At 39.0% G+C, this 27408-nt stretch overlaps 1 protein-coding gene and 1 long non-coding RNA gene across 2 annotated transcripts in view; one reads left to right on the top strand and one right to left on the bottom strand.

Annotated features, from left to right (window-relative positions):
• Nucleotides 1–7636, bottom strand: part of LOC139720287 (uncharacterized) — a 35174-nt gene extending 27538 nt beyond the window's left edge. The window contains exon 1 of the long non-coding RNA XR_011710160.1: nt 7531–7636. This is a non-coding gene — a long non-coding RNA (uncharacterized lncRNA). The remainder of the gene's footprint in view (nt 1–7530) is intronic.
• Nucleotides 7637–9740: 2104 nt separating this feature from the next.
• Nucleotides 9741–18302, top strand: LOC139720286 (uncharacterized). The gene is made up of 4 exons (XM_071631647.1): nt 9741–9916; nt 13136–13262; nt 15587–15774; nt 17663–18302. The coding sequence occupies exons 2-4, from the start codon at nt 13164–13166 to the stop codon at nt 18300–18302; spliced, it is 927 nt and encodes a 308-aa protein (XP_071487748.1). The 5' UTR covers nt 9741–9916; nt 13136–13163.
• The last annotated feature ends 9106 nt before the right edge of the window (nt 18303–27408 follow it).

Here is a 27408-nt window from a genome sequence, read left to right as displayed (position 1 = left end):
AGAAAATTGAGCATGTATTACCTTTTGCTACTGCTAGCTAAAAATCACCATTTGATATTTGTAGAGATATATCATAAATAAAGGCTGGGGGGAGAGAACTTACTTCTTTGAGGAGTGTATACACAATACAAAAAGATTTGACATTTACTTGAACAGTAAGTATATTATTACATAGGGTATAGTACTAACTACACGCAACCGCACGTCTACCCTCTTGTAGATGTTGTCATTTTCAGCGGTGGGTGTACGTTTCCTTTATGGAATATCTTTATTCATTGAAGAAAACTGAAATATTTAGATAAGGAATCCCCATAGTCTATGATAGTCATTCAATAATCAGTATGCGTTTGTTTTTTTATTACGTCAAAAACCCACCGAAATCCGTGATTAAAATCAGGTCTGTAAGCGTCTGTATTGCTGCACTCCTCATCTTCTGCGTGTTATTTGAATGGCAATCACTCTCGTATACTACAACGTAGCGAGTCAGAAAAGTTCATTATGACCTAGTCGAGGCGGAAGTGATGACCTTGTCGGAGCGAAGGGATGCAGCAAAGGTCAGATCATGAGAGCAGCACACGCTGAAATACATGTACGTAGCAGATGACAAGCTTTACGTAACACACAAAACGCAAGGGCGTACGTAAAATGTTACCACGGTGCTTCCGGTTGAGAGTTCGTGGTACAGTTTTTGTAGTTCGTTGATTTTGTGAATCATCGCACCATCTACTCCGAAAAATTCAACAATAAGGTCTGGATACCAACAAAACACCAAATTCAACTCAATCATCACCAAAATATGATGTAGGTGAGTGGTAAAAATTATCTTACTGTTAAAATCAAACAAAATAAAAGACATTTTATGTGATTTTGCCGTCAAAAGCGACGATCGTTTACAACATTAATAAACACTATATGTCAGACTGCTGTGCGAAGCACAGCGGTCTGGTTAGGCTAGATAGTACATGTATTTGTACTCAGTTTCTCCACTTCCTACTGGTACATACTGTATTAAATCACATGTTGTGCATAATTATGCAATGTCACCACTCTTACAATTCAAAGCTACATGTATGCATATTATGATTAGACATACAAACATGTACATGAAGTTTCTATGTATTAGAATGGCATCACTCGTTCTCTATCATTGTTTTTTCCCCAACGCTTAGAAATATGATATTAAGTGCTTTATAAACGTTATGTATTATTATTATTATTATTATTATTATTATTTAACAGATCACAAGTATAAATACACACACACTTGCTTTTTGCAATCTTCTTGTCATTGTAACCACTCGTGCACTCTTACATGTCAAAGCCATTATGCCTACTTATAAACAGCTGTGGAGTGTGGTACTTTGCTAGGGGAAGAAGATAAGGAGAAGGATAAAAAGGAGAATGAATAGTACACTATACCCATAACAAACCAGAACAGGAAGGAGGATGAAAACAGCTAACGTTACAGCACGGGGTTTAGGGCTAATTTTACTGCTTCAATTTGTGTTGGTTCTTGTGATCATAATGAGCAGGTCTGGATCTATATTCGGCCGGATAAACTGCTGTTGACTGAATTCAGAACTTCCGAAAGTGTACAAATCTCGCGCGCTGATCAAAGATTGCTGTGTGCAAAGTGGGCGTCAAGTGTACAGCTACTCTGGGAGTAGGGACTACTACTACAGCGAGCAGCGGCGGCAGCGGCCGCGACCACATGTCTGCAACCGGGTCAGCCAGCTCCAGGCGAGGGACTTAGCGAGAAGTAAGGCGAGAAAAAGTGACATCGAGAAAAAGGCAGTGCACTCGCGCTGTATCATTTTGTACCGTGCATCCCGTGGCTCTCCTGCGTACACAGTTGTAGCATGAGTGTTGAATGCATGAGTCAGTCTGCTGTCGTCAACAGTTCGAGCAGTCTATCGTCCGCAGGCACGATTTCAAGTATGGAAACCATTCCAACCCAGGATGTTGCTGAAACGGATTACGACTTTACAGAGGAGAAAAACACAGTTTGGGCCCGTCTGTATCCAGTTGGGAAATGTTTTAAGAGTGTAGGTGAGTACTAGAGTAGGCAGAGTGGGAATCAGAATTTTTCACAAATATCATGAAGTTCAAGTTGAAGATGGCACGGCCAATGCCAAATCAATGGCAATTACAATACAGTTATGAATGATCCACATTGTGACATGGTCATGTTAATGGTCGCTGTGTGTGGTAGCTGCGGTTAAAATGTGCTCGTGAAATTCATGTTTGGTGATTGTGAGTTGATTGAAATATCTGAACAAAAATCCTTCTGTGAGACCAAGGAAGACGTATACTGCTTTGGATGCTTTTTTGAGGATTTTCTGAGGAGGATTGCAGAGATTTTAGACGATTTTCTTCAGCCCCGAGCAAGGCTTTGGAAAGCATGGAGGGTCACACCGCGAGTTAATAGTCCAACATGGAAGGATTTATGCAGTGATACCCAACCTTCTGAAGGGAAGTCAACACTGCCCTGCAGACACATTCAAACCCTTCTCTATGGTTCACCGGTACACCAGTAATCTTTTCATCACTCAACTGCTCAACTGTAAGTCGAATTTCGATTATTTTTTTTTCCAGTCGCCATTTCCGTTCGAGCTAGGACTCGGGAGCTTCACTGACATTGTTTTATGAGTAGTCCAAGCTATGACACAAGATAATGTCTAACAGGAAGACCAGTGTTAGTAAACCAGTAACTAGAAAGGGGAGTACATCTGCCTCTACAACTGCCTCTACAAATATAGATGTAAACCAGGAAAATTTATCCAGCTCATCCAAACCAGCGGTAGATTACACCTGTGGCAGTTGTGACCATATTGTGAAGGATGATGATGCTGCTATTGAATGTGAACTTTGTAAATACTGGTTTCACTGCTCATGTCAAAATGTTTCCAAGAAACTTAAATGATACCATCAATGATAAAGACTGTGATGTACTGCACTGGTATTGCCGAACTTGCAATGGAACGGCTGGAAACATGTTAAAGATGATGACTTCCCTTCAGGCAAATCACTCTAGACTTTGCTCGGAGGTAGAAGGCTTGAAAGCAGAAATGAAGGAGTGTAAAACAAAGATCTCTGACAACCAGCAAACAGTGGAAGAAAAAATTGATGAACTCAAGAAGGGTATTTCTAGTCACACAAAGGAACCACAAGGTGACCTAGTTGAAGACATGGAGAAACTTGTTGCTGGTAAACTGGATGCTTTTGTGGAAAGAGAGAGAAGGAAAAACAATATCATCATGTATGGCATTCCTGAATCCCAGAGTCAGGATGCCAAAACCAGAAGAAAAGAGGATCTTGACCAAGTGTGTTCCATTCTTCATCAGGATCTCAAGGTGGAATCAGATGTCAATCATGTGAGAACATTGTACCGTCTTGGAAAAAAGTCTGAGTCTGCGAGACCGCTGAAGGTTGTCATGGACAGTGGAGCCACAACAGAGGAAGTTTTTAGGAAAGCCAGGTATCTCAAGCCAGGATCACTCCAAATTGCCAGAGATCGCACAAAGAGTGAGAGGCAAGAATACCAAAGACTGAGGAACATCCTGAAGGAGAGAACTGACAGGGGCGAGGAGAATCTAGTAATACGCGGCGGAAAAGTGGTTAAGCGGACTTTTCGCCGGGGAGTCAGTGACCGTTAGACAATCGGGTGAAGGAGTTTTTAATGCACTTGTCAACACTGCACAGTATTGTGAAAGTGATGCACAAAGTGGAGCACAGAGCACAGCACACCATGGTAAATTGAGTTTTGTACCAGTGAAGGATGATGCACACAGTGGAGCACAGAGCACAGCACATGGGAATTTGAGTTCAGTACCAGTGAATAATGCATCATTTTTCAAGGACCAATGCCCTCAAGATGTCAACCAGAAAGAGACTGTGTATGATAAGGGTAATGTTACAACCGATAAGCTGGATGGAAAGCCTCAAATGGAATCATCACTCAAGTTCTTTTACACAAATTGTGATGTTTTGACCAACAAAAAGGAAGAGCTTTACACATGTATTTCATTCACCAAACCAGATGTAATAGCATTGACTGAGATTTACCCGAAGAGAATTGCTCATGATTATAATATCCAGTCTACCGAATTACAATTACTAGGATATCAGATGTTCTTGCCATCTCAGACCAAAGACAAACATAGAGGAGTTGTGATATATCTAAGAGAGGGGATTCCTGGCAAATTGGTAGACATAGACAATGGAAAATTTGATGAATCAGTATGGATACAATTGTCTATCAATAAAACTGACCTTCTCTTTGGATGTGTCTACAGAAGTCCCTCAAGTAGCTGTGATAACAACATCAACTTGAATGATCTCCTCAGCACAGCATGTTCAATGAAATACTCACAGTCGATAGTGGTTGGAGACTTTAATTACAGAGGAATTAACTGGCAGACGAACATCGCTTCTGGAGTAAGCGACAACAATGAGCAAGCTTTTGTTGATACTGTGAATGACCTGTTTCTTCATCAACATGTGAAGGAAACAACCAGACAAAGATTAGGCCAGAGACCTAGTTTACTTGATTTGATCTTAACCAACGATGAGGATATGATTAATGACGTCATCATTGGCCCACCCATCGGCAAGAGTGACCATGTGACTATTACTTTTGAGATGGATGTCAGCAACACACAGGAAGAGGAGGAGCCTATTACGAGAAGCTACTATCACGCCGACTATGACAAAATGAGGTCACAACTGAAGGACATTGACTGGAATTCCAGTTTCGAGAATGCTACAGGATTACAGGCATGGGATATTTTTGAGATGACTCTCCACAGAGCTATAGAAGATTGTGTCCCCTTGAAAAGAAAGAGAAAAAGAAACAGACCGGAATGGATGAATAACAAAGCCCTAGAGGCAGTTCGAAGGAAAAGGAAGGCTTGGAATAAATATCGTGACAGTAAGAGAAAACAACATCCTGACGTGAATCTACACTGGAAGGAGTATATCAGGATAAGAAACATTACTACCTCAGTGATCAGGAAAGCAAAAGCAGATTTTGAAAACAAACTAGCAGAAGAAATCAAGCAAAATGCCAAAAGTTTCTGGAATTATGTGAAGAAGCAGACAAAACCAAAGTCGACAGTACCAGATCTCCAAGCACCGGATGGAAGATGGGCTAAAGAGGACCAGGAGAAGGCTGAGACCCTCAATAATTACTTCGGAAGTGTCTTCTCTGAGGAGAATACTCACGCAATGCCATTTGTTGAGAGAAAATGCAATGATCTTCTCACTGACATAGAAATTACAACTGAGGAAATAGATGACTTGTTGGAGCATCTGGACATCAACAAATCTCCAGGTCCTGATGGTATTCACTCTCGTGTTCTAAAGGAAACACATGCTGAGATTGCCGAACCCCTGCAAATGATATTCACAAAGCTAATCAATGAGGGAAAATGTCCACTTGTATGGAAACAAGCTATGGTAGTCCCTATCTTCAAAAAAGGGAAAAAGAGTGACCCAGCCAACTACCGACCTGTCAGTCTTACTTCCATTGTATGCAAAACTATGGAGAAAATTGTCAGAAATCGTGTCATGGATCATTTAGAACAAAACAAGTTAATGAGTGACGAACAGCATGGATTTCGGGCTGGAAGATCTTGCTGTACTCAACTGTTGGAGGTTTGCGAGGAGTGGACTGATGCAATTGACCAGGGGCATGCCATAGACTGTATCTACCTTGATTACCGAAAAGCATTCGACAGTGTGCCACATCGACGTCTGATATTGTTTATATGCAAACTTAGATCATACGGAATAGATGGTACCTTACTTGCCTGGATTAGTGACTACCTTACAGACAGAACCCAAAAAGTGACGATCAACGGGCATGAATCAAAATCTATTCCTGTGACAAGTGGCATACCACAGGGAAGTGTGCTGGGACCAACATTGTTCAACATCTTCATTAACGACCTGCCTTCTACAGTTGATTCCAGTGTAAAACTATTTGCAGATGATACTAAGCTTTACAGGATAGTGGACTCCAAAACCGACTCAGACTCATTACAGAAGGACTTACATGCAGTAACAAATTGGTCTAACAAATGGCAATTGCCATTCAACGAGAGTAAGTGCAAAGTAATGCACTACGGGAGGAAAAACCATCTATAGGTATGACTACACACTGGATACTGACTCAAATCCCATCTCAATAACATGTGGAAGTGAAGAAAGAGACTTGGGGGTGCTGTTTCAGGAGAATTTGTCTTTCAGTAAACACTCAGCAGATGCTGCCAATAGAGCCAATAGTAAAGTGGGAATGATTAAGAGATCTTTCACAACTCTACAGAAGAAGGGCTTTCTCTCACTCTACAAAACAATTGTGAGACCAACATTGGAATACTGCAACTCAGTATGGCACCCAACACTGAAGAGGGATGAGGACATGCTAGAAAAAGTCCAACAAAGGGCAACAAGGCTTCTTCCTGAACTGAAACAAATGACATACCCAGAAAGACTCAGAGAACTGCACCTTCCCACTCTGGCTTATAGAAGACAGAGGGCTGACTTGATACAGATGTTCAAAATTCTGAAAGGCTTTGACAGAGTAGATCCCTCTAAATTCTTCCAACTGGCCAGTGGTTCATCAACAAGAGGTCATGGTCTCAAACTTGTCAAACAACGTATCCATTCTAGTCTGAGGCAGTCTGCTTTCTCAATAAGAAATGTTAACAATTGGAATGCACTACCCAAGGAAGTCATCAACGCTACCACCATAAACCATGCAATTCAAGTCGTCCCTAGAAAGACACTGGAGAAACAACCCAATCAAATATGAGCCCTACCTGAGACGGGACAGAACTGTAACGAGGGACAAATAAGCTTTGCTTCCAGTCTCTACACCCAAGTAAGTAAGTAAGTAAGTAGGAAGGAGGATGAGTAGCTGTAGCACCCAAGTGCAAAGAAAGCTGATGAAAAGACAGATGGTCGGAATGAACAGGGGAGAAATTGAAGACTAAGGTAACAGAACATGAAAAGCATGACAATGATGTAACTGTTAGAGGAGGAAGGGAACAAAGGAGAATTAATGGTGAAACAGATGATGGAACTAGAACTAGAAAAGGATAGCATGAAGAAGGGGAAGAAAATGGTTAATGGCTGACTACGGTATACTATTTCATTCATAAAAAATTGTGCATGATAGCAGAACAGAACACTTCGTTCATATCACTGCAAAATGCGTCAGAATTCTAGCCTGCTCTACGCTAGGCACTTTCTTCTGTAGAACCAGTATACGGCAGCATTTCTACGTGATCTGGTGTCTGGTGATTCGCACATTTTTGGTGCGGTGAGCTGAGAGGCGGCGTGCAAGAAGAGGCCAGGTAGGCCATTGAGGAGTGGTCACAGAGGCCTACTACAATTTGTTATGTATGGGACTGAAGATTTGCCGTCGTTGCTACAATACGGACACGCAGTGGTGTTGCCTATTTCACGAGTATATCTTACCTTAAAAAAATAAAATTTAGGCCTATCCAGTAGTCATCACTGACTTACCTTTTCCTTCCGAAGACACAGCAGATGAACAATGTCTCGTGCGAGTTGAGAGAGACGTCTACGTCTAGCTAGCTTCACACCTCCCCAGCAGTCAATTTTCTTCGTCATGTTAGCTAGCGATCGCCGGGGTCGCCCAGCAATATTTGCGAGATGACGTCACGCGGCGTACGCGTACGCGTAGGTAGAGCTCCACATAACTGGTGACATCTCCGACAGAAAATTTATGGGGATTCCCCGGGTGTAAGTGAGAGATGGCGCTGTTCAATTTTTCTCCTCTGTCGAGGTATTTGCTTGTTCCTATCCAATTGATGACTATGCTCAGAAAACAGTATAATTTGAAAATTGACTCCATAGGGGGTTCCTCTTCGTAAATTTATGCTCAGTTACAACCGATGACGTCACCAGTTGTCTGTGTGTCACCAGTTTGAAGGTGTGTATCTATATGCATGTCATCGGTTGTAATGGGTGCACAAGTGCACACACACACACACACACACACACACACAAACATACACACCTTTGGTCCATGTTACCTCCATCTATGTACCGTAAATATTCATTTTCTTGTAATACCCTTTTTGAAAATTGCGAACTAGACGTAAGTGTGAACTAGATTATTGCCGGATTTCCTATACAAAATGCAAAATTCCCTAGTGTGGGAGGGTGATATAATTTACCCCCCCCCCCCGTACACCTCCATAGACTTAATTCATATAGTGAACGACGCACGCGTGAAACAAGAAGTGCAGAAAACACGATTTATTATAGTTATTCACATTGTCCCCAGATTTTTCTTATACATTTTTGTAGAAAACATAATTATGCCACCTATAAGGTGCGCACGATATTGCTGAATTTCAAATAAAAATCCCTCATGTATATCTAGTAGGAGGATACTCTCCCCCCCCCCCCTCCCGACACATCCCCCTTTCGATACACCTCCATGGACTGATAGGGGATACCCTTTCCCAGCCCCTTCGGTCCTGCACTTTGATGAAGAGTGAAGAGTGAAGACCCACGCTTGGATCAAGAAGTGACAGATACCACGTTCAACGTCGTTTCAGCATGATATTGTCCCCTACATATTGATTTCTCTTACAGTTTTGATTGAAGAATTTCACATTTTCCAAATAAAGTGCTGATTGGTTAGTCTCAGTAAAATTGCAAAAGTCTCCTCGCGTTGCAGGAGGTTTCCTCCCCTAACCTGAAGGTCCCCCTTCCCCCTCGGGAAAAAAAAATCATGCGTGCGACCATGACAGTAGAAATCAAAGAGGTTCTTTGCTATACAGATAAATCTCAGGCGCTATATTCTCGCGCGAGGATATCAATTCGTCTTTGTGTTTCAGTGACGGATCTACGATGGTTAAGGGGTTACCCCCTCCCCCACGGCTCCTTTTTTAATATTTGTTTTTGTTTAGTGTTTGCTTGGTTTGTTTTGTCTTGTTTGTTTTGTTTTTGGCTTTTTTGCTTGTCAGCCGAAAAATAAAAAAAAAAGAAAAAAATGAAGACTTCTTTTTTTTTTACCTATCATGACCCAAAGTCAACCACCACTCCTTCTTTGGCATGATTGACTTATAATGTAAATGTGCAGGCCTATATACAGTTGTACGTATCCATACAATGCATGTGTGTGTTTATTATGACCAGTACAGGAAGCTATATAGTCGTCTATTCGTCTATGTTCTTATATTTATTGGTCGTGGGAGTGAATAGATCCATTCCAGACTTGCTTGTCTGAAGCATAGTGTGTATAAATCCCTTTTGGTCTTTTATCTGTAAATGAAATTGAACAGCCTGAGCAGCTGCATCACGATACCACGATTATTGATTATTTGGATTGAATTATATATCCTAGTCTCCTTATAGAATGTCATAAAGAACGGAGAGCGCTGAATATTTCGTTATTATAATCATTCTTAAAATAACAAATAAAAAAACTACATGTATCTATTTACACACATTTATAAGTGTGATTCCTAAATCCTCTATAGCGAGGTGAAAGTTTGTGAGTATAGGCCCTACGCACTAATACAATCAATGCATTGCTGCCATTTCCAAAAGTTCTTGTGAAGTTGAATAGAACGCCTGAAGTTATAGACTACTATTCAATTTGAGAAACCAATAAGAGTCATATTGAACCAGTGAAAGTCGTTGTTTGTTTCCGTCGCACCTTATGCGGACGAGAGATCGTGAGGTTGTCCAGTGAAAGGGTTCGCAGAAAACCAACTTTGTGCCTACACAGGGGAAAGACAATACCTTCACCCAGGTCTTGTGTATAGTTGCGTCCTAGAGACTATAGACGGACAAGGGTTCTGAGCTGGTCGGCTTCTGGCTCACTTCTATTGTCTCGGGTCGTCCCTGTTCCAATTAGCACCGGGTACCAAAAGTGAGTACCGTAAGTCATCAGTTTATCTCTCGTTTGCCGCTTCATACATTGCACGATATAAGTCCTATATTTCGATATGATTTTTGTTTAAACATGGAAATTAGAATTACTGGCTGTTTAATCATGTTAATGGGACATTCTTGTACACACACGTTTTTTATAGTTCCAGGTAGGTGCAATTGACTTTATAAAACGTGGGATTAGGTACAAGAAGCACATGTACGTGCTTTCTCAATTCATGTGATATACACCATGTAGCCTCTCACCGATCAGATATGGTAATTATCTATTACAGCTGTAATAGATAATTACCATATCTGATCGGTGTTCTATGTCAGTGAATGGTGAACGAAGTTTATGTTTGCCATGGCAACGGACATGAGTGCATACATCGTATATGCTCATGCACTGAGGCATCTCCACTGCCACTTCCAATGCACTGGCCCACGCCCACTGATGCCAGCCAACTCATCCTACAATACAGTGTACCTGTCCGACTGCGCCCACGTACTACAATATCGTGGATGTCGTGTTTCTGATCGATGAACGCGTCTACTTGCAGTCTTCTACATACACTCGATGGGTGATCACTGCTATATCCACACAAAACGTTGTCCTCTGCATTTCACAATGGTGTCACTTCACATTGCAACATTTTGCTCATCATCCATAAACGTAGATGTCATTAACAGTAAAGTCACTTGAAATATGCATAAGCAATGTACCTTGATTATGGTAGCCTACATGCTACCATGTCATGTAGCTGCACTAAGTGCGTGAAAGAAGACTGTGTGTGAAATAGTAAACTTGAATTGCTATTGTGATCGAGTATTATGACTGTATAATACAGTCATATACCTCGATCACAATAGCAATTCAAGTTTACTTTTCACACACAGTCTTCTTTCACGCACTTTTTTTTTTTTTTTTTTTTGCTGTACTTCCTGATATGTTGGAACAAGCTATGGTAGCAATGACAATGCATGTTTCTGCAATGCAATGTACTATTATACATTAAAGGTATTGTATAGTAATATTGGTGGAGATGAGAATTGGGCTTTTAACTTTTTGTGAGATATCACGAAACCAGAGCATACCGTTTTAACAGGAATTCAAAGTTGATTAGATGAAAATCGGTTTTGGAATCACTGAAACTCCAAAAATAAAGTAAAACTAAGAGAAGAAAAGTGCATGGGTCCCCGCTTTTTATTAGGAATATCTTTTTTTTTTTTTGGGGGGGGGGGGGGGTTATCCCAGCCATTTTGAAACCGATTTCCATCAATTAAAGGCTGAATCCCTCTTTGAATTACATGCTCTTTCATATTTCATGAGAGGTTTCTCATTATCTCACCAAAAATATTAAAAATCTGAAGTTAGGTCTGAAGGAAAACAATACGCTCCCCTTATTTAGGCCTAGGAGACCTAGCTGTCTTTGAGCTTGTGTATAACTCAAGTTGTGACAGGAAATGTGTCAGTGTAGAAGTGTAAGAGGAGTAGAAAAAAAAAGGATTAAAGGAGAATCTAGAATTTGGGATTTTGAGACTTATCCATGATCTGTAAAAGCCAATTAATGTGAGATCTTTTAACTTGTGTGTACCGTGCGATCTACAATTGATGTATATGCCCAAACCATGGACTTACTAAATGAAGTAGCTCCATGCGATAGTCGAGCCTGGAGTATAAGGCTTACCTCCTTTGTGTTGGTACGTCCCACGATCAATCCCATCCTTTGCACGCCTTCTTTCGTTTGGGCCTGTGCACCGGTCTGAAATCCAGACTAATGTGGAAACATGGGTTGGTTTTGAGTAAGTTGACCCGACGACCTGTGGATCAAATTGGAAAGTAGGTCCTACTCTTATTTTTTTTTTCGTCATCTCTCACACGATTCGTTCGCTGCCAGAATACAGAGTCCAGATATCCTTCCTTCCGGTGGCATAGTGTTCTGTTCTCATTGATTTGATGGAATTACCATGATTCAATATGAACAACAACACACACACACACAAAAAGCACCCATTACCTATTCACATTATAAGCATGCAATATGATATGGAAAGCGAACTAATGAAAATTAAGTAACATCTTAAAAAAGTGATATTATATACAGGGAATTTAGGGCAAAAAGAAACAATTTGAAGATAATTAGAGCAATAGACAGCACTGGTTTGAAATGCTGTTGATCTGATTTCACAAAGGCAAGCTAGGCCAGTGTTGTTGCCCAGTGGAACTGTAGAGACAAAATCATTTCCTTATCCCTTTAAATGTCTTCTCTCACTGTTGGAGATGAAAGAGAAAAGGTGAGTAATTTATGGCTCAGTCTGCTGTTGAGATGATTTGATTTATCCATTATTGATAATACAATTGCGATTGTGATATTTCAAGTTTCGACGATGTTTATGGGCGCAGTAATCAAGAGTTGTCACACGCTTTGGTACAATGTATCCTTTAAAGGGATGGCACAGTATCGGTGGAGATGAGAATTGGACTTTTAACTTTTTGCGAGATACCAAGAAAACACTTATGATATCGTACAGAGCATACCATTTTAAGAGGAATTCAAAGTTTATTTGATGAAATCGGGTTTGGAATGACTGAAACATCCAAAAACAAAGTAAAACAAAGCAATCGTAATAAAAGGTGGGTCCCACACTTTATTTGAATCGCTCTTTTTGGATATCTCAGCCATTTCAAAACCAATTTTCATCACGATAAACGTTGAATTCCTCATAGAATTACATGCTCTTTCATATTTCATAAGACGTTTCTCATTATATCACCAAAAAATGTTAGAAACTGAAATTAGGTCTCAACTAAAACTATACGATCCCTTTAAGATTTACATGGCATTCACCTGGATGATGTATGATGCTATTGCATAATTATGAGTACCCTACTCCATTGTCTCCTAAACTCGTCTCTTATTCATAATAACCCAACACTATAACTGAATTGGATAATAAGATAAATAAGATAAATAAGATAAATGAGAAGGAGAAACAATATCGAAAAGAGGATTCGATGCGCACTCATATCTTATACACTTGGGATGGAGTGGCCTGGCTTGCTTTGTACATGTACACAGCAAGCAAGTGTTGTGCCAATGAGTCCACGTCTGGAAATGAAATGACACTGTGGCGGTCTGTAAACTATGATGACCTCTTCACAAAGAGTTGGCTGACAATATCTTGGTCTTTCTCCTTATATCGTATGAAATGGCAGACTCGCGTCAAAGAACACAGATTCCAATATGGCGGACGGAAAGACGTTTCGTGTGATCATCTGGGGCGTACCGCGCTCGATCTCTACGTGCGTCCTCAAGTGTCTAAGTTTCCAACCGAACACACAGGTAAGAAGCATGCATTTGTCTGGCGCCAGTGCACAGAGAAGAGACGTCTTTCACAACTGAAAATTCTGCTCACTATGCCCCCAGAACTTGCCATGTGGTTTACAATGATTGTGATATGCAATGAAAGTTTAATCACAATAGTTTCATTTCAAAAGCCGATTCTGGCAACCATAGAATTCTTGCACTCCCAAAGTGGTAACGAGCGTTTTCGAACTAAAATGGCATACGGAAATGTTTGACAGGTTATTTTAGAAGACATCAGCAGGTAGACCTACTCTAGTAGGATATAACCTTAAATATCTGTATCAACCAATATCCAACGACACAGCGATAATTTTAGTTCAGTTCAAATTCAGTTCAGTTCAAATTTATTTCATATTTTCATTTTCTCAATGATGACATTACAAAATTATTGACGACAAAACAAGAGTACAAAATATATACAATCATGTCTTTTGATTGTAGAAGAAAAAGAAAAAGAAAATATACTTGACACAAATGTACATGGTCACATCGTATGAAAATGTCACAAGTAAGTATAAGAAATACGATGGGGCCTAAATAAAAGCTTTAAAGCTTGTAAAACTGTAGGTTCCGAGTTCATAGGCATATAATTTTACACGGAGAACGGATATGTTTGTCTAGACCAACTAAAATTACACCAGTACAAAAAATCGATGAGTAATAAACTAATGAACCACATAGATATCGCACAAACCAGACTGCATACAAATCAAAGTGTTTGAATAACAAAAATGCTATATTATCAAAAGATGTATCGGTACCATGAAATCACTTGAATAACTTGGTGCTGCGGTCAAGGACAAAAGACTGGGAGCATAAAAAGGTTGCTAAAGGCTTGGTAGTGTGTATCCACTAAGTAATAACTGTTTTAATTTGCGTTTGAAGGTAAATAAAGATAAGGAAGAAGTGATATCTAGAGGGAGATTATTCCAATATCTGGGTCCAGTAAATATAATTGTCTTCTTTGCAAAAATAGTGCGAGTACGGGGAAGGCGATAACAGTGGATAGAACGATTCCTTTTGAACATGTGGATAAAAACAGATGGTAATTCATTAGTTGTTAGTTTATACATGAAAATTCCGAGATTATAATAAAATAAGTCTGAAATTTTCAGAATTCTGTTTTGATGGAAAAAAGCAATTGGTCTGGGCAAAATATCCGGCGTGGTTTATGATTCTTATTGCACGCTTTTGAATACGGAGAAGGGAATCTAGTAATGAGTGAATTGCATTTCCCCACGCCAAAATTTCATAATTGAAGTGTGGAGATATTAAACAAGAATATATACTCTGCAAAATATGAACAGGAAAGAAATGTTTGAGCTTATTCAAAATCCCAATATTTCTAGACAAAATTTTACTTACAAAATTAACATGAGTTTTCCAGGATAATTCTTGGTCAATCCAAAGCCCTAAAAACTTTGTGTTATTATTTTAGCTGCTTATGATAACATAATAGAGGAGTCGTCTAGCTAGAACATTGTTTTCACGGCTGTGATGGTGTGTTTTCTTACATTTTGTAAAAGTGAAAATAAAATTTCACGAGACTTGTGGTATTTTGTTTCCTCGCAAAGATGAATATGGTCATTTCGGACACGTGTAAACTCTAAACTTTAAACTCTACAATAGTGATTTTGGATATCATGATTCATATCAAGCTTTTGATTAAGTCCCCATTTTCCCTTTCCTGTTTTTGTTCCACATCAGAATGATGATTACAGTAATGAAAGATGACTGTAATGAGTGGTATTTCTCCATCATCTTTGCGTTTCCAGCCTCATTTGAGATTCAAAATGGAATCAGAGAATTAAAAAAAAAAACCCAACAAAACAAAACAAACGAAAACAAAACAGAACAAAACCTGTTTGCCTTATTTTCTGGAGCTGAATATAACTAGATGACATTCATTTTATCACGCTACACGTAACACTGCGCTGTATTTCTGGAAGTTCTCATACTTGATTGAAAGATGAGCGAGAAACTGTGCTTCCGCTACTAATACAGTGCAAAGTTGATTCACGTTGAATAGCGAAATCACAACATACAAAATAAATACATGTAGGTCTACCTCATATCAAAACAAAATAGCTATAATGTACAATCCGTGCTCTTTGCAGTAGGACATTGTTGTTGTTTTTTCTTTTTAATGAGCGATGAGTATTGCTCTGAGGAGGTATTTAAAAAAATGAACAAACTTCCATGGTCCTTGAAAGGGCCTTCTCACACTGAGTTTTCGATGTTTCCTTGATACTTGATAATATCTCTGCCACGCCTTCTTTCATACTGATAACTTCTTCCAGGCATGGTACGAGCCGTACTGTCTCGCCTTCTTTAACGACTTCATGTGCGCCTCCATGGGCTTCAAGCTGCCGAGACTGATGAAAGACTTCGACTACGCGGCCTTCGGGGCCGGCATGGCGGCCAAAGTTAAGGGAACGCCCTTGGAAAATAAGTTTGATCCAAGCAAGCTGGACACATCGCTCTTTCTGTGAGTAAAAAGAGAAAAAAAAAACGACATTAAAAACACGAAGCATAAAAACAATATTTGTTTTTGTTTGATGAGCTTTGTGTCTGAAAAATCAATATCATGAAAATAACAGTCCATAAAACGCCCCCGAAAGAGCACTGAGAGCGTACTAGCGCCTACACCACAATCTATGTTCATGATGTTCAGTTGATAACACGAAAGAGTAAGTAATTTCCGCCTTAACCCTATTCCCACCGGGGGGGGGGGGGGGGCATTTTGCCGCCCCCCCCCCCCCCCTCGACGTTTCGCGTCATTATACCGCAACGCGTGGTGCTCTCGCCGCGACATTTTATGACATTTTTCTTTAAAGTATCGCGCAACTTTTGAGACCAAATTTTTTGCTCCCGCGGGCATACCGTTTTGAAGCCACGCCCCTTTGAAAAAGATTCGTCGACCCAAAAATTGCTCAAAAACATGAATTTGTGTACAAATCCGATGTAAATTGTGTTTTTGCAATCAATTAATATAAAAATGAATATTTTTCCTTTCAGTGGCTGATAATGTTCTATTTTAGCCTAATTATGCTTTAACAAGTTTCTGCGCCAAATTTTGACGAAAAAACAAAACAAAACAAAAAGTAAAAAACAAAGAAATACATAAGAAATTCAATAAACAATAATATACATGAGAAATGATTATGAAACCGAATTTTTGCTTCAATATTATTGTTGAGGATATTAAGATCAATTGTTCACCAAAAATAAGAAGTCTTGGAGCTTTATTTCTTTATTTATAGGCAAAAAAAGCATAAATTAATTAATATAAAATACATAAATCAAAATTTGATAAATCATGCTAACTACACAGTCTTGTAGATTACATTGACCTCTACCTTAGAACAAATTTTCGCGAGGATCACGCAATCCGAGATCAAGATCTGAAGGGGGGGGGGCAAAAAAAACCGGTGGGATTAGGGTTAGAACACTGCTTTAATTCGATTTCAAAGTGAATAAATGATCAAAAATAATGTGCCCTGAAACGATCAAAATATCTACTGGATTATGATCTCATTCAATCCTGGTTCACTTATACCCTTTCATCAAAATGTTGGTCAATGTCAGTCTGATGTGTCCGGGGCCATCCTTATTTATTGATCATTGATTATGTAAACTACTAAAATGCTATTGATTAATGCATGCATCAGGTTGCACTTGGTCTAACCCCTCCCCCCGCTCGCTTGGCTGGCGGTGATCCCTCACAGGAATTTCCATAATAACTTTTCTTCGTTGATTCATATCATATACATCAAAAGGCGTGTGCGTCGCAGTTAATTTGCCAGATAATATATCATAGTCGTAATGAGTAGAACTTATACGGATCTGATACACGCACAGTGTATACCCGTTACCCAACCCATGCATTTTATATAGCAATTTGTTTGTGATCATCAGGACTTATGAAACACTCTATTGAAACCTGTAAAACTTGATTAAATCAATTGTACCACTTTGTATATTACTAAGAAAATCTAGACTTTGAAAAAGAAATGCACGTACAGATTTACATCAAATACTTTTAATTCCTTTGTATTTCAAGTTCATGTCCTTTAAATGATTGTGAGTCTAACTGATTGGCAAGCCGCGAATGTCTAATATTGTCTGTTACTATTCAGGGTTTTATCTTCATGTAATGTTGTCACTTTCAATATAATGAGATGGGGTTTCTGTAGACATCAGGTATATGCTGTGGTATCTTATCGTCATGAAATAATGTGCTTTGTTAACTTTTTCACGATCGTTGGTTTGTCTAATTGCTATGATAATGCTTGTGACAATTGTAATCTTAAACAAATGTCACTTTCTTACTCAATGATGTGATCATTCTTGTGCATTATTTTCTGACCAATCAGACGCGACAGTGTAAGAATGCAGCTAGACTCGTTACCAGCAGATAAGTCATACGTCATCAAGGACATGGCTTACGGAGCCACAGGCTTCTACGACATGCTGCCCAGCAAGGAGGCTAACTTCAAGCACGTCTTTCTTATCCGACGCCCAGATCGTATGTTCCCCTCCTGGCGTCGGCTGCTCTTCAAGCAAATGACGGAGGGATTGTCAACGGGCAAACCGCTGGAGGAGGAAACCTTTGATATGACCAAGGACGTTACATTTATGATGCCTGGATACACGTACAAGTGTCAGTACGATTTGTGGAAGCACGTCCGGGAGAACATCGATCCGAACCCGGTTGTGATCGATTGTGACGATTTGGCAACGAATCCAACGCTGTATCTGCCGAAGTTGTGCGAGGCCGCCGGCATGCCGTACACCCAGTCCCTTCTTGAGTGGGATGGGAGCGCGGATATTGTCAACACGTGGCGATGTATGATTCCTTTAATTAATCAGGAAATTCACGAAGTGGCCTTCAAAAGCACCGGGTTCCATACGCCGAAACCGGCGCCACCCCGCGACGAGATGAAACCGGATACTGTTAAATGTATTGACGCCACCCAACAATATTACGACGAAATGGCAGCCTTTAAACTTTAATCCCTTGCTCTCTGCTAGTCTGTATTCCTTGGTAACAGGTGAATGCCTTTTCAAGACATTAAGTGCATGACAATCTTTAGAGTATATATAAATTAGTTAGAGTTAATAAAGAGTCTCCAGTTAGTGTTTGGAGAGTACAGCTTTGGTACCAAAGTACCAATTCTGTTATGATTTCATTCATTTGGATGTGAAAATCTCCCGAAGGATTGGCAATTATATGGGAAAAGGTCTATCGTGGAGTCTGTTAGTGAGTATAATGAGAGCGCCTTGTAAGGTTTTGATACGTTACTCACGATTTGACATTTTCTCGTCTGCAGATGAAAAGGTGAGGGGGTGGGGGGGGGGGGTTAGAGTGTGGGGAGGGGAAGGGAAGGGGATGTTCTGGTTTATTGTCTTTTGAGCGTAGCCGAACTTTACTCTTGTACCTCGGAAACGTCCCTTTTGAAGGTGCATTGATATTATTCCATCACAATACAATCAATTGTGTTTGCTTAACTTGCGTCCTCAGAGAGCCTCCAGTGCGTCCGATTGAATTGCGAATATTAATGTCTACATGTATGTACGTTGTAAGCATATGGTTTGTTCTGTCTCACGTTTTCACATTACAGTTGTACTTTTGATAGTTACATAATTAATTTAGATAATTATGTTATTCAATTTCCCTCATAATCACAAGAAACTTAACCCGTTAAAGAGTTTTTTTTTTTTTAACTGAGCAGCTAATATTTGCGAACTTGGCAAATCTTTGGTAAATTTTAGATAATTTTAGAACATTTTCAAAATTTCTGACGAAACCTACAATTCGCTAAGTTGGCAAACATTTGACTCTCACAAGATACACCCCCTTTACGTACCTATATTTGAAAGGTTGATTTATAGTAACATTTCGGAAACATAAATACATCATGTACCCCGTATTTTTTCAAAGAACATTAATCATTCGAATTGACTGTAGCATTTGCGATACAGCAGGCCTTTACTTTAGCAAAGGCTATAGCTTTTAGACTTTCTGATGCACTGTTAAGTAGCTGTAGCTGTAGCAGAAATTGATTCACGCCAAGACTTAAATGTGATGAGTCACATACAATTAAATGTATAATGTTTGAGATGTAAGCTTCACGCGTGCTTGAGATCGCGGTGTGACGTCACAATCTCAATCACGTGAAAAACATACATCTGAAACATCTGGGGCCATCTTCCTCGTCAAGCTTAGCTTATGATGATGGTCCCCTGCATTTCATTTTTATCATTTCCTATTGCTTCCTTTCATATATGATATTCGTTCTTGAAAAAAAGAAAATGTATGTAAGATCCAAACGTTACGAATATTAGCTGTGTAAATGACTATGTAAGTATTTTGTTGATTTGTTGATTTGTATTGATTTTGAAATGCAGAAATAAAAACTGAACTGAACTGAACTGAACTGAACTGAACTGAACATATAGACTGAGTAATTTGTAATACGGCGGCTCCACTTTCATGATAATTATTTCCACTTGTGACTGTGATGCGTGATCATAAAACTATCATATTTTGACAATCACAATTAATGCACGTGAAATCATACAATGCTGGTATGATAAGTCTTGCATAATTATGTGCAATGCTACATGGGTGTGACTGTGTGTATGGATGGTGTTTGATTCACAACATGTTTTCGATATTCACGCATTACATATTGTTCATTGATTGTTTTTTTTTACTCTATCAGGCATTCAATTGTAAAACTCCTAATCGCTTATACAAATTAGTCGTATGAGTTTTGATATTTGTAACAAGTGTATCATTGTCTATCTTTTTTTATAGAGCATATTATGAACATGATGAATGAATAAAAGTGTGCAACTTCCACTACATCTTGAGTCTAAACATGAACCGTCGTTTATGTGTCGTACATTACATATACTATGCTGTTCTTGATTAGAGGCTGACCCGGTTAATTCTCACTGGTGTCAAATATGATAAGATAGACACATTACGATATTTCTGACGTCATTTCTCAACTGGTTTGTACATCATGTACATTGAATCATGTCTACTTGAAGATGTCACCAGATTTGAGTTCTGTTGACAAACATTTTATGAATGGATTATGAGTCATTTCAGCATCAAAGGGTTCCACTCTCTGAAATTATTGTAAGAATGATGGAGTCTTTACTTTTGTTAACCAATAAAGACATCAGGAATACAACACCTTTATCATGAACATGGTTTTAGTGCAGAACACACGCACACACACACACACACACACACACACACACACGCACAAATACTCCTCCCTTTAGACAAAAAAAAATCCGTTGCTGTAACTGAATCGTATAGAATTGTAGTTCAGCGCAAAACAAACAATAAAAGTACCATACATGTAGATTCAGTAATATAAAACAGTAAAATGCGAAGCTCGCACAAAGCCAACTATGCAGAATGGTGCAGACGACTACACTTGCACGCAGAAAGCAAAATTGAAACTAGTAATGTAAAGTGACGGCTTTGGAAAGAGAATTAATCAATCATATATTGAGATGGCATCATTATTTCGCAAATAAAAGTCGTTACAGTAAATTTCCTTCCCTGATTATTTCCTTGTATTGCGGCCGACAAAGACGTCGGGTACAATGATCATGAAAACTCGTCCGCTTGAGGGCGATTTGTCGACAATAACTGATACATGTACGAACTTCATGTTGCGTTATGACTATACACAAAATGTATTCGCCGGTTATACCCACGGAGTGACTACAGCGGAATTATGGCCTGAATTGTGTGACCGTGTCACATTTAAAACTTGCAAAATAAGGTCCGTCTGAAATTGCTAATTCCAGTGTTGTTAGTTTACAGGACGATCAATTAGTGTACACTTATTTGACGTTTTAGGTAGCATAGGGGGGGGGGGGGGTTCTTTCTCATGAAAAGGAACCGTTTTCAAAACACCAGTCCTTCATTTTTATAGTGATGATTAGTAGAATTTAATAGTGTAAAAATGGCATGGTCTGAAATGAGATTTGAAAAGGCAGAAAAACAATATGAGCTATCCCCATGTTTTTGGCTTCAGATTTCTTATCATCAATACTTACGACAGTACGTGTGATTATCATAATATGTTTCAATGTTTACTTCATGAAGGCGGTCAAATTTTTAGAGGGGGGTCAAAAATACACACTGTATAAAAAGAATGGAAAATACAACTTGCATCATAGATATAAAATGAAAAGTTATAAATATTATTGTAAAGTTTTTTTTTTTTTTTTTTTTTTTTTTTTTAGGTGGCATTTACATATATATATTTGCAAATTAGAAGAGGTGGTTATGACTTAATACTCCCCAGTGACGTTATACACAAATCCTGAGTACACTTTCTTTCTTGACAAGAAGTAAAATTTAATACACAAAAACTTGTATCCATGTCCGCACCAATTTTGCGCTGCTTTCACAATAGCCTAGCCACAGAAATGTGCGCCGATCATTTTCCCCCTTTTATGCTATTGTGATGAGTTAGGGTCTTGGCAGTCAGATTATTCTCAAGTGTTATTATCATTGCGCCCTCTATTCCTCGAATTGCAGCTCACGTCTCTGTGCAACACATTGACTGGACAAAAGTATGCAATTACTGATTTGATCTTCGATTGTCATTGGAATGACTGAAGCAGTGTTCTGCAAATAAATGCTCCACCGGATACACTGTGCTTGATGGTGAATGTAAGCAAAAGCGGTCCAACGTGCTGTTTTTGTAAATGTTCATGGCCGGCGCCACGTTTTTAAAGTGGGTGTGTGTGTGTGGGGAGGGGTGGGTGGGCGCATTTATACTTTTGATGTGTCTTCTGAGTTTCATCAGCTGGCAAAAAAGGTCTTCAGTGCAAAAACAAAGGTCTTACAGCTCTCATACTTTAATTTCTCATCTTTTTCTAGTGCCACTTCCCTGGATAAAATAAGGGATTTTGTTGGGTGTGGTAGTTCAAATTTAAGTTCATTCTTATTTTTCTGCATCCCAACATAATCACAACATAATCAGCGACATAATTATACGAACATGAAAGTAAAAAAAAGAAAACCTAACAACAACATAGCATGGATAATCAATTAAAAAAAATGCGCATCATACTTTAGATGGGGATTGTATATAGAAGTAGTCATTGATGAATCGCAGTATGGAGATGATGGGAGGACCCACTGTTGAAAGTATTGAAACGTGATTAATGGCAAAGATGGATACGAGTGGAAACTGACACTTCGAAGAGTATAGGCCTATCGATTATAGTTATCATAAAACCGCGTGCGTGATTCATAACTTAGCGCGCCTATTATAACGTGTGTGGTACATGTTCCTGGTATCGTGCACGGAATCAGTTTAGTTTATGAGGAGTTTAAAGAATGCAGCTTCCATAGTAATGATTGGTAAACCACATAGTAACGAGTCTCAGTTTAAAGGCCGTGTCACACCAGCCTTGCGTGCGACTTGCAAAGAACAATTTTGACTACCCGGAGGTCCCCGTAGATATCCGCACATGACAGTACCTAGCATGTACTGTATCTCAAAAGTAGTCGCCCGGAGGTGCGCACACATTTTTTTTTTTTTTTTTTTTTTTTTTTTTTTACCCGCAACCGAGTTTAGGCCCTGTCACACCTTTCCGGGCAAGCTACTCGGGCTTGTTACGTGTAGGGATTTTTTGGCATACCGGACATTCCTGAGGGCGGAAAAGGATTTGTGCGAGTCAGCGCATGTGTCTTACTTGCTGGACGCGTTATACTTGCGAGTATACTGTGTGACCTTTGTACCAGTCGCGTGGGGGCTGACAACTTAGTGAAGGAAATCCTCTAATGGAATGGCTGAAATCCCACAGAATTTCATTATCTTGGCTGCATACGGGACTGCGAAGTACCTGCTTGGGAATTGCCTGGGAAGTACTGCCGCTGAGGGTCTCCTACTGGCGTTCTGCGTGGACCTCTACGGGCATTCCCGCGACTCACCCGGAAAAAGTTTTGGTCATGCTCAAAACTTGGCTGCGGTTAAACCGGACTTGCGTGAGCACCTCCGGGCAACTATGCGCTAGATACTGTCAGGTGCTGACCAACTGCGGAGAGCTCCTTGGAGTAAATTTGTTTCCCCGCAAGTCAAAGCGCAGAAGTTCCCCCGTACGGTATGACAAGGCATGAATGAAAATTGCAAACATTCTTGTTCGCCCGCTAAAAATCTTCTACGCGCCGGAAACTATACCTCCTCGCCACAAGCCCGCGTTATGGTGTGACACGGCCTTTAGAGGGAAATACGGATGACTGCGGAAGAAACTCGACGAGGAACTTGTCTTCGATTTCAATCATAATGAGAATAAATATGATCAACAAATCCGACGTTAGCTGCTTTTTGCTCCACGACGTCCAAAGGATGTTGGTACTGGTGCTCGTGTGTGCAGCTGCAGTATGCTTAATGGCGGACGGTAAGATGCCATTTCCTCAACTTTATGTCGTCGCATGATAATGAGCCCGTGAATTCTCTCTTGAATGAGAACAATAATAGCAATGTAAAGTATTCCGGAGTTTAAATATTACTTTGAAGACTGTCCAGGAAATTGTCTGAAATGAGACACCGATAAAATCCGTTTTGAACATTAAAAATGATAAACTCGACGTATTGTGCTAACGTTAGTATGTGACTGTTCAAGTGGGCAAAAACCATGCAAAACCACCACCTCTTTACTAAAACTTGCATCAGTTTGTATTCATTAGGTAGGACTAATTCTATATGTTCACAGCTTCATTTCATACGACAACGCTAATGACAAAGGACAATTATTTTAGATTTATTTAATTTCGAAATATAAAACAATATTGACGAATCATGTTGTTTACAGACCTTTTAATAATTCTCCTTGTCACGATATTTTTTTTTCGAAACAAAGTAAGTCTCGAAGAAAAAAATGATAGCCCCATTATGCAATATTCTTCTTTAAAGAGTTGTGAGGGATGGAATATTTTCCTCAGGTTTCTATAAAAACGATAACAAAATAAAGAAATTCTAGATCTTAACCGTGCTCCTTTCAAATGATTTCATATCATGCAGTATTTTATTCTGTTACATTAATACAGGATGAACATTAAAAATAACACAGTGGACATGGCTGTAACATTATTGAAAGCTTATGATATAAATGTATCTTTCAAAAATGTTTTACATGTCCTTGGGTCCTTTATGTGTCTACACAAAAACTGGAGAACCGCAATGCGATGCAAAAGGCAATCCCTCTTGATTTCTATTTCAAACATCGCGATAGTACTTGCACAAAGCCCTATAGTGTGTATGAACGGTACCGGAAGAGAAACTCGGGTGTTATGAATCCCACAATGCAACTCTCCACATCTAGATTCTCACACCCGGTTGCCCGGAATCACGTTTCTGTAACTATTGATTTTATTTGTCCTTTCATTCATTCATTTCTTCAACATCGCAATAATTATCTTGTGCAGCATGTGTTAACGGAGACCTACAGAAGCACAAAATCCGCTGACTCCTTCAATGTGTGTGATAGCGGCTATAACTGTGCATGCCTTTCATCTGTCATAATATGTCATTTTATTGTACTTCTCTACAAGAAAACGACATTACGCCTACGTAATTAAAAATCTTTTTTCGCAAGGTTTATAGACACTTTACCACAAAATGTGTAAACTGTAGATCTGCAATCGCATGTCTGCATGGATATGCAATCCTGCAATAGCAATCCATGAACCTGTTCATTCCTGTCAATGCGTATGACGACTTTAGTAAGTGTTTTTTTTCTTAAGAAATCTCAAACGCTTTTTTTGTTTTCTGCTCCGTGTAGGCCCTTACCTGAAAGTGATTTACATAATGAAAAGTTCTCATTCAATTGTAATTCACATCTCATTATGACATTTTCTGAATGTCTGCACTCCATAATTGTCATTCGAGCGCCTTCGAGAACTCGCCTTTTGGAATTCATCTGTTTCTTTTTTTTTTTCCAATATAACCATGGAATTCTAGACATTGGTTCCTAATTTATGCATGCCTGTTCTTAGACTCTCATTAGGCGTTTTCACATCAGTCCGATGTTTCAAAATAGCGCGCTATTTTGCTGACTATTTTCTGCGAAAAAAATATCTCGAGCTTGGATCTTTATCGGGCTGATGTAAAAACGCCTATTCATTAATCTCCCTGCTGTCTGAAAGGCAACAGTTTGCTGCCATAAAAAAGTGTTGGATATGGGGAATGTGTCCGTCCGAGAAAACAAGAACTAAACTTGTGCGGTCTGATTTTTCCGATAAGAATGAAAAACGTAATTTTCGAAATATATCGACCAAGTCAATTTTAAAGGAACTGTACAGTAGTGGTTGAGGTGGGGATTCATGTTTTGAACATTCCTAAGTGAGATAATGAGAAACCTCTTATGAAATATTAAAGAGCATGTGATTTAAGAAGGATTCAACGTTTATTTGATGAAAATTGGTTTTCAAATGGCTGAGATATCCATAAAAGTGATAATAATAAAAGGCGACATGCCTCACCTTTATTAGGATCTCTTTGTTTCACCTTGTTTTTGGATATCTCAGCCATTTCAAAACTGATTTTCGTCAAATAGACTTTTGATACCCCTTAGAATTGCATGCTCTTTGACATCTCATAGAGTGGTTTCTGAATATCTCGCAAAATGTTAAAAGCTAAATCCTCACCCCGACCAGAACTGTACACACCCTTTAAGCATTTTTTAAAAGAATGATTCTGTTACAATACATTTCTTATATTCAGGATAATGAAATGAAGAGGAAATTATCTTTTTGCAGTTTTTTCTTTCTCGTTCGGTCTGATGGAGGCTCTCTCAGGGTTACGGGTTTGGAGCACGAGAAAACCGTTTTATTTTCATCATTCTCTAAAAACTTTTTAAAAGGATGCTGCAATTGCCTAAAAAAGTTAGTACAGACATGAATAGAATATACTTAACATGCGTGCAAAGTTTCAGTGTCGATTGATGATAATCCCTTCATAGTGGTTGCTATGGACTTAAATATCCTCTCCTTTGTTCCATTCACTGCACTTAGAGCAGCTTCGGTGAGATTACTTCTACAGACCCTTAACAAATTTTAATTCATGTCTTATAACTTTTGAAAGGATGCTGCTATTGCCTAGAAAAGTGGTATCAGTCATGAAAAGAGTGTACGCAATGTTCGTGCGAAGTTTTCAGTTTAAATCGATAACCCCTTCATAGTGATGGTATGAAGTTTTATAACTTGTTCTTTGTTCTATTCAGTGTACAGGAATAGCTTGGTTGAGATCACTTGAATAGATCCTAAACTTCAAAACCTCTTTTCTCATGACACTTTTTCTCCCAGTTACTTCCTTTCAATTGTTTACATGGGCTAGGAGAATATGAATTGAATCATAATTATGTCATTTTGAAGCTTAGATAGTTTTTTTTTCAGAATCTGGCCTTACTTTAAAATCCATGTCGGGCGACCTTTTTATTATTTTTTTTAGGGGGGGGGGTGGTGGCTGATGAGGGATCACATATTCTCATGTTTTCAATCAATCTCAAGGCAACGAAGTCATAGCACATTTACTCCCGAACGCTTATTTCGAAAGTAAAACAGTTACATCTCTTTCCATATTTGCTTTCCATAAATAGTGACGGAGGCGCGTTTTACAAATTATAATTTTATGATTATGATCGAAAAAAGTCTTAATGTATTAATCAGTCAGATGCTTTACATGGATTTGAAACTCATGTTGCCAGGAGAGACGATGATAGTCGCAGTGAACATGACATTATTTCTATGTCTCATGTAGCCTGACCACTGACACAATATTGTGTCGTTCTTAACTTTATATTGTTTATAATTATAGCAACAGGAAATCATATACAATTTCACTTTCGACAGTTTTGGCCTTGGAGATACAACGTTATTCAGGAAGCATCCTTTTCACTTCAGTGGAATATTCCCAAGCTTAGTAAAGACAGTACTAATCACATAAAAAAAACCCATAAAAGTATGTATATATAATATATGTATATATACATACATATATATATATTATATATATATATATATATATATATATATATATATATATACTCTGAAAAGTGCAAGTGGTTTTTAACT

The sequence above is a fragment of the Diadema antillarum genome, unplaced genomic scaffold, assembly GCF_040938485.1.
Source record: "Diadema antillarum isolate AM-2024a unplaced genomic scaffold, OU_Dant_1.0 scf00000126, whole genome shotgun sequence".
In the NCBI taxonomy this organism is placed as follows: domain Eukaryota; kingdom Metazoa; phylum Echinodermata; class Echinoidea; order Diadematoida; family Diadematidae; genus Diadema; species Diadema antillarum.
The sequence above is the reverse complement of the archived record's forward strand: the minus strand, read 5'-3'. Positions and strand labels throughout refer to the sequence as shown.